The sequence below is a fragment of the Clinocottus analis genome, unplaced genomic scaffold, assembly GCF_023055335.1.
Source record: "Clinocottus analis isolate CAN_PGR_092001 unplaced genomic scaffold, fCliAna1.0.p SCAF_6, whole genome shotgun sequence".
Taxonomy (NCBI): Eukaryota; Metazoa; Chordata; class Actinopteri; order Perciformes; family Cottidae; genus Clinocottus; species Clinocottus analis.
In genome coordinates this window covers 14,349,100-14,363,435 of record NW_027176218.1, presented here as the reverse complement: position 1 = coordinate 14,363,435, position 14,336 = coordinate 14,349,100, and the positions used below count along the sequence as shown (strand labels likewise).

General features: G+C 40.9%; 1 protein-coding gene across 4 annotated transcripts in view; it reads right to left on the bottom strand.

The window, feature by feature from the left end:
• The window catches only part of ldlrad3 (low density lipoprotein receptor class A domain containing 3), a 68,822-nt gene that overhangs the window by 38,578 nt on the left and 15,908 nt on the right, over window positions 1–14,336 (bottom strand). For 3 of the 4 annotated variants that reach the window (XM_068603149.1, XM_068603150.1, XM_068603148.1), the window contains one exon: window positions 5,651–5,797. In XM_068603149.1, coding sequence (XP_068459250.1) covers window positions 5,651–5,797 — 147 coding nt within the window. The remainder of the gene's footprint in view (window positions 1–5,650; window positions 5,798–14,336) is intronic. The other variant, XM_068603151.1, reaches the window with a different exon arrangement.

Genomic DNA, 14,336 nt, shown 5'->3' with positions numbered 1-14,336 from the left:
GCCGAGAGTTTACAGACCAATGGCGTTGTGCAACACCGTCAAACTTCATGCTAGGTGAGGAAGCAAGTAGTCGGCACGTGCTTAAATATCAGTTATATTTTAGCAACTCCTTGTAAAAGATGCAGAGAGAAAGGCCAGGGCACACAGTGAGGATGCAGCGAGTAAGATCTGCCAGATAAAAGCCCTGCTGCAATATTCATCATAGAAAGCAATATGCTGCTACAATTACATTATTTTAACTGGTAGTGCCCAACACAATACTGTAAATTGACAAGGCTGCATTTCTTATTTCTTTGAAAATTTCAAAGCAATCATTTTGCTTAATTTGTGACTTCCAATCTGGCATGACATTCAATCTAAAAGAGCAACTTAGAAGAAGAAGACAGACATCAGGAGACAGAATCAGTCTAAGAGACTGCATGTAAGACGCTTATCAATATTTCATCCCTGTTCCTTGGTATTTAATTACAGCAGCTCATTGATCAGTCAGTCATTAGGCGCATGGGGATGCACCAGACTCCGTCCCATTAAACCTCCCTCTGCTGTCCTAACGTTTCCTGCTATTAGTGCATCCCATTCTCTTCATTTTCCTCTTTTCTTTTTTTCCGGGCTGGCCTTAAACAGACATGCTCCAGTTTAAGTCTTCCAATCCCACCTGCTTTTCCTCATCCGGGTGTCTTTCCAAATGTAAACACCCACACAGACACACACATGCAAACACACTCTCAGAGCAAAGTTTACCTTTAAGCAAGGAAGCGGAGCGCCAACAGAAGAACAAACACATTTGCCTTTTTGTGTTCAAGTGCATTGGTCATTGTTCTTTTTTTTTTTTTAAAACACACTCATAAACAAACCCTTCCCCACATGGGGTGGTTTTGAGCATGAGCCTTCATATCTTAATCATAACCAATCTGTCTCAGGAGTCTTTTTAGCTATCTCCACCCCTGCTGTCTAGGAAAACTTTGTTGCAGCATTTATTGGCTCTTTTGAGCTTGATATCTCGTGGGCATTTTGTGGAGGTCAGTAGACAGAAAAACAAAAAGCACCATTGATGTTGCTCCAGGCTTTGGCTGTGTTTTGACTGCGGAAAGCAATAATATGATACGATTCCAGTAATCCACTAAAATTAATTCTTTGTTTACCTACATGAAGAGCTAACCGGATCAATAGTGCCTTGGGCAATGAAAACTCCATATGGTTGCATCCCCTAATTGTTATCAAGTATTAATAGACTTCTAAAGTAACCAAGAAAACATCAGCCCCTTTGGGCCTCCAATTTGCCACCGATCCTGTTGTTCATCCCAGTGATTGAATAAAGTAGGGCAGGAGAGGCCAGGACTACTGTACAATTGATAAATAGGTCATGTTGCAGCAAATGTTATTAAATAAAGAAGGTTTGCTTTGTGGCACAAGTCACATGTTTTACATGTCTACGATTGTTAACTTTCTCTTCAGAAATTGTTCTGTTTAAATCCAGATTACATAACTTTTGCTGATCAGCACCACTGTGGCCACAAATGACAATTAAAGCATTACAGTGCATGCTAAAAATGTGTAGCTCAAGTAAGGAGGAGTCATTAAAGTCAGCCAACTGACATTGCAATTTTAGTTACGCAGCAATAGTCATCTGAAGTGGAACATTGGACAGCATTAGCTGCTGGTTATACCAGACCAATAAGGCTGATGCAGTACAAACCCAAGAGTGCTTTGAATTGAGCAATGTTTCACTTTATTGCTTATGAATTTAACGAGTCATTTGAGGAGGGAGATTGTGTTATTCAGCCCTGCTTTGAAGCCTGAATGTCAAAAATTATTCTTTATTTCACAAAAACATGGGGATTATTTGAAAGAAGTCAGAAAAACCAACAAATCTTTGTAGAAATAAACTGTTTTTGACTGTCACCTAGCCTATTTCTCATCACGTGACACATCAGATGTATCTTGGGACCCCTTCGGTGTTCTTAAAAACCTGTTTCCCCAACCATTTCTCTAAATAAGAGGAGGGCCCAACATCCAACATCCAGTTTGTGACTGGAAACCCAAGATTATATGTAATGTCATTATGGACAAATTCACACATGCAAACTTTCTTTTGCATTTTGGACAGCATATAAAGAGAGAAGCAGTCCTTCTATGTGTTCTGTTTTGATCTTTTAGAGTCACTGGCGCTACTGATGAATCGTCAAGCTAAAAGCATGGAGAAAGTAGGACTGGATAATCTGAATACATGACTACGTCCACACAGAGAGGCCACAGCCTCAGACTGCAGGACCAGTTTAGAACACAACATTTCTTTGAAATAGCTTTCTCTGTCTTTTCTCTCTCTCCATACTGCATTTCTGTCTCCCCATCTTTGATTCCCCACTTCTTGCTTTATACATCATGTACACTCACTGTTTCAGCCCCACTACACATCTGTCCTCGCTTGCCTGCCCATGCCCTGCCCAGACAAGGGCAAAGAGGCTAATCCTGGCTCTGAGGCCCAGTAAGCGCAGTCAGCCCTCCTCCTTCTCTCCTCTGTCAGGATCCATTTCGTCCAACACTCTCCCAGCCTGTCGTTATGGACACCGGCAAGCAGGGTGGTAATTTTGACCTCTTTGTGTGAGGAATTACTAAGCAGCCTGTATCTGAATCATAGCTTGAAAACCCCTCAGATCTGCCAACACATATACATACAAGCACACACACATGAAGCAGATGTTCAGTATTGGAGATACTGAAAAAAAAAAGTACTGATATTGTTTCATCTTAAATTCAGGTACGTGGTATAAACAGAGGTTACAGCTAAAAAAAAAAAGAACTTGATTAAAATGATCTGTAGGGAGGTCCCGGCCTCGCGCAGTAAGAGAGTAATACAATAAGCGGCATCTTAAATGCAATAAACTCAGGCTGGAGATATTGCGTCTTCTCTTAGCCCAGACCGTTATTTAAGAGCACGCAACAGATATTTACATGACTCAATTTGACCCTTGTGCTTGAGGGGACCGGAAGAACAAACAAACAAGAGAGGAGCAGCAGGGATCGGGAGGAAGGGAGAAGCCTGTCTTTTCTAAGTGAATACACATTCCCCTGACCATTAGAGAGACAATTCCTGGCCTGTGAGGTGTAGCAGACTGTGGCACACACATCTACAATAAGTAAATACATTAAGGACAAAGATGAGCAGGCCCAGACCAGGTTTGCATGATTGTATTCTGAACTTCTTCACCCTCTGATAGCACTGGAATAAAATATAGTCATATCAACTAAACAGCCAGAAAAAGGGTATTTCTGCTCGAGAAAAATGAAACTCTGCCAGACAGTGTCATCGTCAGTTCACGTGTGGGTTGCTCGGTCTTGCAAAGCACTTTTGTACTGATTGGACTGATACAATCACAGTGTATTCAAGTGAGTATGCTTTGTAAAACTGTCTTCAAGTTTACTAATTTCATACAGATTCAGAAGGAAAATTGATCCGCTAAATAATTTGCAAGTCCAAACTGATTTGTTCTTCTTTGTGTTTCCCTTTTAGCTACACAGTTTCCAAAATTCTCATTAATGAGAGACCAGGGATATGTCACCATATATGACCTTTACCTCAGGCTCTGCATAAGTATTCGTTTCATTAGAAATACTCACATCAGCACAATCTGCTGCCGAGTGTGGGCTTACAGGGGATGCACTCTCTTACCACAACCGTCTTCTGGTGCAAAAGTGGTAAAAAATAGAGATCATTGTAGGCCACCTACTGATCTTGTGGTAAAATGAAAAGGACCGTGGCCAGACACGGTCCTTTTCATTCCAAAACGATACACTGTTTTTAGCATTTCGTAAGGAATGTGCATTTTTTTAAAAATCATGTAGCTCAAAGACAGAAAGAGAATAAGTTAAGTCCACACACTGTCTTTCAAGTTAGCAAATGTACCATCTTCCTCTGTTCAATACATGTGTATGTGCGTGTGTTTTTGTGTGTGTTTTCTTGGAGGGGGGGTGTCTAATTAAGATTGCTCTTGCTGTGAATACAGAACTGCAGTCTCAAAGCTTGCAGGCATTGTGTTCCCCTCAGATAATAGACATCCAGACTGAGCTCCTGCTGTACACCACCGTAATGAGTCCTTCTCTCTACTTCCTTTCCTTCGCTCACTCCCTTCCCTTGTCTTCCCCTCCCTTGTCTGTCTGACGCTGCAAAGCCCCTAATGGAGCTAGAGGTTTGTCTTGGGAGTTTTGTGAAGCAGTCGCCGGAGATATCGACTGACAAGTAGCCATCTATTTGAGGATAATAAGGCCTACTTATGCCAGAGCAGATAATGTAGATGTCGACAACAAACACAAATAGTCTTCTGACAACGGAAGAGGCAGGCTGAGTCTGATGCTTTATGATAACTTGCTTTTATCTTTACCAGTATAGCATGTAGTGTCAGCAACCAACAGCAAAGTCTTGCTTGTCTGAGGGTTCAAAGTAAAAGTACTTGAGGTGATTTTGAGTGTTACAAACTGAAACACAAATTGCGTAACTAGATAAAACAGGAGACCTTAATGCATTTCATTCTGATGCAATTAGCCTCAATGCATCGCAATATCATTCTGACAGTTGCTGACAGTTTAAGGCCATTGAATGATGAGAATCATGAGCACAGGACACATCCATCTCAGTAGTGTATGACTTATTCTAAGTTACAGGGATGTCAAGAGTAAAGCTGACATTTCAAGACACCTCTTGAAATGTACCCATGTATATACTGTAGATGATTAAGGCATTACAAACTAAAAGGTTGATTACTGTAATGTTTAACTCTGTGGGCTGAGCGTGTCTGTTTGTGTACTGGTAGGTTACAGAAGACAACTTTGTCAAGAATAGTCTGCCGGTTCACTCAGCTACCAAAAAGAAAGCGCATTGAAAGAAATGACTGCTGGAGGAGAAAAGATGAAAATGAACTGACAGAATGGAGGACAAACCACACAGCTGGGTAAAAGAAGGAAAAAAACTCTAAGAAGATGATCATGCTTTTCTAATTGGAAACAAGCCTCTGTGAAGCACATTCCAAGTCAAAAAACAAAAACCATCTGACCATATAGGGTGCAGAGAGAACCAAAAACGGGATTGAGAGATGAATGAATATATAAGGGGATGGGGGTTTCCATTCAGTGTGGCGAGGCCTCCAAGTCAATCTCCATCAGCAGTCTCATCTTTGTATAGTGCTGTGACGGGGATGGGCGGGGGAAGAGGAGGAGCAGCAGACCAGAGAGATCAAAGCCAACTAAAAGTGAGGATCAAAACGGAACTATTACTGTAGCCTTACAGTAGAATTATGCATGCGCTACTATTCCCGCGCACAGACCTAATCGGCCTTTGCTTTGATGGTATTAAGTTGGCGCGCTGGTGCTGAACTGGAGGCCGTGGGTCTAACAGGAAGCAGGACGGGTGCACGCTGTGAGGGAGAGGAAAGGACTGAGGAAGAAAGTTAATTTAAATTGGCAGAGAATTAGGTTTATATGGCCTTTATGGCTGTATGGGTCGGGGTGGGAGAATGTTGGATAGCAAGAGGAGTTCAGGAATTGCGAGTTGGTGTGACAGATAGGCTATCTGGCTTCCTTGCTTTAAGGCACAGCTAAGGGCTGTAAAAAAAGAAAAGAAAAAAGGATTTGATAATGGAGTCTAAACTGGACTTACGACAGCCTGTCTCATCGCTGTTGTCAAAGCAGTCGGGCAATCCGTCGCACTGCCACCCACCTGGGACGCACTTCCCATCTCCACACATGAAGTTTCCAGGGATGTTGCACTCTGTGGTGAAGTTATTCCCTGGGAGAAGCTGGCTCTCTGGTTGAAGGGAAAGAATGAAAGAGAACTGATTATTACGATCTACCACCATGAAGAAATTAAACAGGTGGAGAGATATTGCATTCCAGCGATATGCATCGACACAGGCAAATTGGGAGACCGTTATTATCTCCATTCTCTAAAGATAGCAAAACAATAAAGGCAGTGTCTCTCCTTAAAAAGCTATATCAATCCGCTTGTAAATATACACAGGGGCGATCTCATGAATACAAAAGCAAAGGTGGGTCATTTAATGTTAACAGTATTTTGCGCGGTAGAGTCAAGTTTAAAGCAAGGCAGTATTATAATCAGGCAGATAAGGAAACTCCCAAAGAACCATCATGTACAAACAAACAAATAAAACATGAAGCCTGTGTCTTGAACAAAGACACACACATATGCAGACACAGCAGTAAGTGCCCTGAGCTCCTTCCGGGCATTTATAGTTGACGCAGTGCAGCTGTGGTATAATGGGCTGGAATGTGAAACATGGGCTTTCGGCCGAGGGTCGACACTATGAGGTGAACAGCAAAGCTCATAAACAATACTATGGGGCGTTAATGAGGAGCTCCGGACAGAGCGGGGAACACTTTCATGCTGCAGTGCTGGAAGCGGGGTTCAGCTGGTAGAGGCCTCTTCATTACATTAGAGAGCCGGGCGGAGGAGGGGTGACTGGAGCCAAGAGGTGTGGACCTTTAAGCCTCAAGGAACAATGGGGTTAACCAGTAAAGTGACTGATTGGGTCCCAAAATGTATCTCTCTTTCTTCAACGACTCAGATTGAGAAGAACAGCGATGTGAAAATGATGGAGAAAAAAAAGGTCCTCAGGGACATTAATATCATCATTATTAGTTGACCATTCAAAGATATCATATTCAGTGTTCAAAGAGATTAAATGTCATACTATAGTGCTGTTTAAGGAATAGATGCAGCCTCTGTTCTTTCTGCATTTCAAAATAAATCAGATAAATGAATTCACTTTGAGCAGGGCTTGTTTTCTCTAATTAATCATTACAGGGACACATTCTCAACGAGGCAGTGCACATTACTGAGGGATCCATTGTACCACCGTACAAATAAAAAGCTTTGACATTTCAGTGTTTGTGAATTCATAACCAAGCGCTCAGGTTCAAAGCCAGTTGATATTCACTTAGTCGCTACTTCTCAGAGTGCAGCTGAGTAACTGACACATAGAAACCATCCGCTGTTACATCATCGCTCTCCTGGTGCTCTTTTACCGCAGCAGATTGTGGAAACCATAGATAGATCCTCTCATGAGAGAACACGACCCTTCTGATCCTCTGACGGGATGATGCAAACCCATCGTTTGCCTCTTGCAATATACAGAAGGGGAAGGGATGGATAAAGAGCAACGGCTCTTGCAATTTATGAGAACTGAAACGCATTCCAATTACCATTTATGATTTGTGGGGGGGCCTCACCCAATGTAACCGTCAGTGAATATGTGCAATATTTGTGATTACTTCCTTTACAAAACAGCTACATTTTTGGGAACCTGCCCCTTTTTCTTTCAATCTAGATTTAAAAGTGGTCAGTTCCTTGAGCTTTAAAACATTCTGCAACATATTCCAAGATGAGAGGGCAGTGTACACAAAAGCCTGTTTTCACATTTCCGTTCTGGCATTCGGGACAGTGAGCATACAAAAAAGTATTGTCCGACACTTCTCTGCATGACGAAAACACACAGATAGTTTGGGAGCAGACCAAAGATTGCCTTATGAATAAAGGTGTTGTTGACAGAATTATAACACGCTGCTGTTCTGTGTGGGCGCTGCAACGCTCCTAAGGTCACCTGGAGAACTTGGATGGACATAGCAGTGTCCATGTACAGTAACTCACTCATTGATCCTTTATGCTTTGAACTACCATGTTGTGGGTATCTTGGGACATTATGCACGGTTGCACAACTCTGCTGTGTGCAACTGTGGCCACGCAGCGGTTGTGTGGGGGAGAACTGGAGGAGATAAGGATTGGGATGACGCTGGACGTCTATGTATCCTGCTGGGGGAAGCATAGACCAATTACTCAGGGTAAATATTGACTATACTATCCTTGCCTCTGCGCACCCGTCCTCTGCCTCCCATCTTCACTATGTTTGTGTCCACTAAGGTTTTATTTAGACTGTTGAATCATAGAGCGCAGAATCTTTCCGGCTTCAGCTGGATACTTTTTCTAATTAGCGTTTACATTTGCGGTACTTTTAAGAAGTTTCACTGGTTCACACAGGCTGAAATTCTTTCCTCACCAACTTTTTCCTGAGCTGCTGTTGCTGGTAGAGTATATAAATTAAACCTCTCTTTCCTTAATTATATTTTGAAACAAAAAGAACTCCAAGCATAAACATGAGTCTAATTTCCCAGTGGTTCTGGATAATCATGAAATCACAGTTGGTATATTTTTGAATATTTTCGAAATGCAATATCATCCTTAATGCAATCTCTCCTTATTCCCTGTTGAGATATAAGTGACATTATAAACACGACTGCTGTGCTGTTAAAGATTGTATTCAGAACACAAGGGTACTAATAAAAGCAACCATCTTGCATATTTACATACAATTTTAAAATCCCCTTCAGATATTATTTTACCCATAAAATTGCCTGCTTTCAATAATAATTTGTCTGATATGCTTTTTACCCAACATGGTTTGAAATTCCTAAAATCACAGTTACGCCTAGATATATGAATAAGAAAATGTGTCAAAAGTTCAACTTCAACATTACTCTGCACAGTGACGGTTAAGGTCAAGGAAGAAAATTGCAAGCTAGCAAACATAGATGTAAACAATCCCAACAATCCAAAAATAATACAACGTAATTGGCATTTTATGCGGAAGCCGTTCAACATGTTTATCAGGTGAGTAATAATACAATTCTGCAGGGCACTTGTAATCAAAACGGGCATTTCTGGGCTGAAGCGAGGAATACATCTTTACTCAGTCCACATTGAAGTAAATTCGAGAACATTTTTGTGAAATGTTGGGGATGAGTCTGGGTCTTTATGTCTAAGTATCTCCTCAGTACATGATTTTTTCATTTATTTCAAAAGATGATTACTTTTTGCATAATTGGAATTGAAAAGATCTGCACTCCCAAAATCTCTTGAAATGTTGTACATTGTTCAATCTTTTGACCACTGTTGCCCATTTGAACAAGCAAAAATCAAGTCAGTGCGATAATGGCAAGCTGCCAACTGTTATTCCACAATTTTCCATGGGTGCACTTCACACATAATGAAGCTGGAAATTGCAGCCTGGAGCCTTCAGTGCACCCTTAGCAATTTTCTGAATATGTAAACTTGCACCGCGCCAGGCAGCCTAGAGTTCAGCCACCCACATGAATAGTTTCACACCAAATGTCAGCATACCACTCAACACTGGACATCTAATTTGGTAGCAATGTCATTATTACTCTTAACAAAGCCTATTAATAATGTAATGGAGCTTTAAGCGTATGGATGGCTTCCTTTCTAAGGTTTTTCAGGGACATAACTGCTGCCTTAATACTCAATGGGGAAACAAAGAAGAGCACAGTGTGGTGAGGAGAACCAAAAAAGAAAAGGAGAAGAAAAGATGAAAGGGAATACATTGGAGGGAAAGATATAGCTGGACAAGGAGTCACATGAAACAAGCATGGAAGAAGAGTAAAAAAAGAAAAGAAACCGAGAGGTGGACAGTACCATCATTTTCTCGCTTCAGATTTCCCGTAAATTCCTTTTGAAGAAAGTTCTATTCCCTGTGCTCTACGCATGAAAGGTCAGTGATATAAATTTATATCTGAGATGACTATTGGCTTAGCTGTTACTTCTTTAACCTTGTCTTTCTCAGCAGGCTGAGATATCTGACCTGCATTGATCAGCCCTGGGTCAAAGGTTGAGCCTCGAATTGAAACAGCACCAGAACATTGATTGAGTTGCCTTTGTAAGCTGCTGTAGAATTGAAAGTGATGGCATGGCTGTAGGAGAAATATCACACCAAATGTATAAATGGGAGTTCCTCTCCAAAGGACACAAACAGCTTGTGTCATCATATAAATAATCCCCATCATTTCATCTCAGCTTTTTGTCCACAAAAATACTACATACTGCTAGAAAAGAGCACGTCAAGTTACATTACAGCCTGACAATGTTGATGCAAACATGAATGTAATGTCTGCTCATGTTGGAGTATAAGGAGAAAGAATCAATATGGCCTAGCTCTGAACAAAAACTAGCTTTTTCAGGTTGAAGGACAGAAACTTATTTTTCAATTACACACAACTCGTAATGGTCTGGCTACACGAGCAGGCTCTGAGGCGCAGCAGGGGGTGGAGGTGATTTAGTTGTCATTGTGTGTGTGTGTGTGTGTGTGTGTGTGTGTGTGTGTGTGTGTGTGTGTAAGAGAGAAAGTGTCTCCATCCTGTTCCTTCAGCTCACTAAAGCATCCAGTATAAATAAGCGCAAGTGTAGAGAATCTGGTCTGCATCAATTAAAGACACCCTACAGACAGACAGACACAGGCAGCACAGCATAAGCACAGAGCAACAGAGCAAGGCATTAGAGGGGAGAGAGGGAGAAAAGGGCAGTCGTGCAGAAAACAAGACCGTAAAACTTGAATAATATTGCCTACATATAAGCCTGCGCCTATTTCAGCTTTTGTTCAGACTTTCTCAACCTCTCAAGGCCACATGGAAACTGTTTTATGGGAGCAGCTCTGTGAATCTATGCATCACAGAGGAAGGGCCACAGGCTGCATCATCTGCTACGTCCTTACTGTGGTGGCCACGACAATGCTAAATGAGCTACTGAGCCAAAGACTCATAGTTTTAATCTTGGACTTAATTCTGAAGTGAGGAGGATACAGCTCTTAAAATAGGCTACATTTCACAACCACAAATGCATGCCAGGCACACTCATATTTGTCAATAACCAAATCCTCGTGAAATCCACAACAGAGTGTAAATACCCAATGAGGAAAATACAACACAGCAGCAGATTATAGATGCAATCAGGCTTTAAAAAAAAGAGCAAAAGTCATTAAGCACATCTCAAGCCCTCGATAATAACATTTGAGAACTCACATTAATAAGATGTGAAGCATCCTCATGAAAACCTCCTTATTAAACAAGAAATCTGAGATGTATTTGATCAGTAATTTATCCCCGAACATACACACAGGATGGTTTGCAGTGGAATAATGCTTTCGGTGCACACACACTCTAGTTTGACTGGGGTCCTCTGTTTGAGTAATTCAGTAAACTAGATTAGTGAGCACTGTAATCTAAAGAGGCAGCCAGTAGTGTGCAGTGGATAACATGTCAAAGGCCAAATAAAATACATTTGCATCAAGATGCAAATTAATATGGAACTGTAGAAAAAAAGATAAAAGTTAAGGGAAGTAAATTAAAAAAGCTCTTTTTGATGAAGAAAATGGGTATATGCTTAATGAATGAAGCCCAGGATTCTGGATAATCTGTTAGAAACAGCAACGGATGAATGCTGAGTTACTAGATGTAGATACATCATTCAGTGTCAGAGCACAAATGACAATATGCACTTATTGTGTGCGGCATCTCTTTTACTGGGTTGCAAACCCTAATGTTCAATATTTCTTCCAAAATGCAGTAGTGGTGGGAACATTGTAGTTAATCCTGGGTAACTTCAAGCTAAATTTAGGATTATTGGTCAGCAGGTCCGCCCTTCAATCAGAAGATCGCGGGTTCGAGCCCCGGCTCTGCTAGTCCACGTCGATGTGTCCTTGAGCAAGACACTTAACCCCTAATGGCTCTCCGTTGCTGTGTCTACAGTGTATAAATGTAAGCCCTTTGATAAATATAATCTACCATGAAGCCACATGTATTTATAATAGGGCCCATATAATTTGAGACAAATGCTTTGATTTGTCAAGAATGCACATTGTTTCATCTTGTTTCAGGCCATTCTCTGCACGTCGTGGTGTGACTGGTACACTCGATATGTAGGCCATATCTTTTACTGCAGCATGGAACGTGTAGCACACTCCAAAAATAAGACTTCCCCACAAGAGGAAAATAGACAAGGGGTTGATGTGAGTCAGACTTCCTGCAGAGCCTCTGTTGTTCCCAGAGTAGAGGATTGTGAATATGAGAGGCCAGACAGCTGACTTCTTGCCTGCTCCATCTAGTCTGATACACTTCTGACATCAACATGACGACGTGAACTGAGCACTAATCACAACTTCATCATTGAAGCATTTTAATTCCATTTTCAGACATGATCATTTTCAGATTTTATTTCGCACGAACAATCATCCATTCGACATTTCACTGACCCGTGTCGTGGGGACAGCTGCAGTAGAAACACCGCAGCACTGGCAGCACTACTTTACAACAATGCGACCAACATGAGTAATCCAGACAGGCATTAAACAAATCACAGATTTAACTAGTTGTATAAAGAACACATTTGGAGATGTGAACAAGAAATCACAATCTTGCACTACTTTGTAAAACAACTCTAGGTGCAGTGGGTCAAGTTAAACTTGTAATTAAATCTCCAAAACACAAAGAACATTTAAATCAGCCTATTTGCATAACAACTATAACTTTCACTTTGAAATAAAGGCATTATATAATATTGTTGAACGGTTGACTTGATGAAAACCAGACCACGTCATCTTCTTTGCTACAAAAGATTCATAAGCAGTGACACACACTTTGTTATGTAAACAGATATATCTTCATGCCTCATCTCATTGTCATCACGTGTGGTAATTAAGGAAGTAAAAATAAGTCAGTTAGTCAGACAGATAGGAAGCTAAGACAAAGATGCAATGTTTAATATAGTGGTTGATATGATTTAGTAATATAAATGTTCCCAATTGTGTATACAGCACCTGCATTTGTAGAGCATTTCTCTACTGATGAGAATTCAGAGATTTTTTTAATATAGTCTATATTGTGATCCTCTCACAGCAGACGTGTCTTTGCATTTTACAGGCTGCATTATGGTCCATGTCATTTTCTGAACTTACCAAACTGTTCTAGCTGTTCTGTTATTCATCTTTCCACCATGTACGTCGTCATTATATCCACAATACCGATCTCATTGAGTGACTGTTGCACTATCAATATCGAGGTATTTGGTTAAAAAAGATTGTAATGTTTAGATTTGTACATTATAGCCCTGCCCATCTTCCAAATGCACTTATACAATGTTAAAAATAAAAAAAAACATCTCTCTCTATTTGTGTGTGTGTGTGTGTGTGTGTATGTGTTTGTGTGTCGCTAGTTTTCACTGGCATTACATTAAGCAACACACTCCTCACACACAGAAGACACTATATTTCTATTGGTAAACCATGCATATGAATATCACCAAAGAGAGATATAGACAGAGCGGAGGAGGCATGCTGAGCAAGAAAGTTAAACAGTAGCAGCATGGTAGCTGCTGAAGAGAAAAAGAAGAAAAAAAAGATACTGCCTATGAATCCTCTTCCATTACTTAAGCAGTGTAGCAATATTATACATTTCCCCATTGCACATAACACTTAAATATTCATAACCACGTACACATTTATCTGTGCAACTAATAACATGAAAATGTCAGTACACATGTGCCAATATCCTGAGGAAACAGACTTTAGTAAAAAAGAGAGACTTTCGAAACCCACCCACCTGTCTGGCTGAATGTAGCACAGACCTCATGCAACATACCTGCTTAGAATTAAAAGTTCAACATGAAGCACCACTGCGCCTACAAGCATCTCCATATTTGAATATGCAATGATTTGGGAATTTTTGATAAGTGCAAAGAAGTTGAATGTACTTTTAATCCTTTACAGTAGTGTATTAAACACAGTATGTTGTATTGAAATGACTCGGGGGACGGGGGGGAGGTTTGTCCCTTCTCTGGCTTAAGTCCAAGTTTGACTATAAAAAAAAAGGAGAAAAAAAGGAGACTTGAGCTGACTTCACCATCCTGGGAAAAGGATTTACAGTCCAAGGACATCCCAAAAACCACCCACTGTCAAACTAGATCTAAGAAAGTCTTTGGCACCAACTTCACAATAGGAGAGTGGTTGATTCTCAACAGGATTGGCCAAAGTTGTGGTCAGTTCTCACAGGTGGGGCATAAACCCAATCCCCCAGGGTGCATCTGGACAGCAACAAACAAAGGACCACAAGCTTGTCCTCTCAGCTAAAGCAGGATTAGACACCATCCATGCGGCACGATAACGAGGCAATTGTTTGTCTTTGGGACTTAGCTTTTGCTGTATAATTAAATAAGGACACTGGCTCTCAAGGCAGAAAGTCAGAGTAAATTTCTCAAGGAGGGAAGAAACAAAATATAAGCCTAGTGATGTGCAAAACATTCTCTTCTACAGCATCTCACTATATTGTGTTGTATGTACTGTAATCAAAAGAAGGCAGACACAGATATGTGAAATGTTATTACTAACGCCCAACCAATTACCGTTTTATAATGTTTCTTTTGTATGCAATATGAATGACACACGTGCAGTACAGCAAGCACAGAGCTTGCCAGTACACCAATGTAGCAT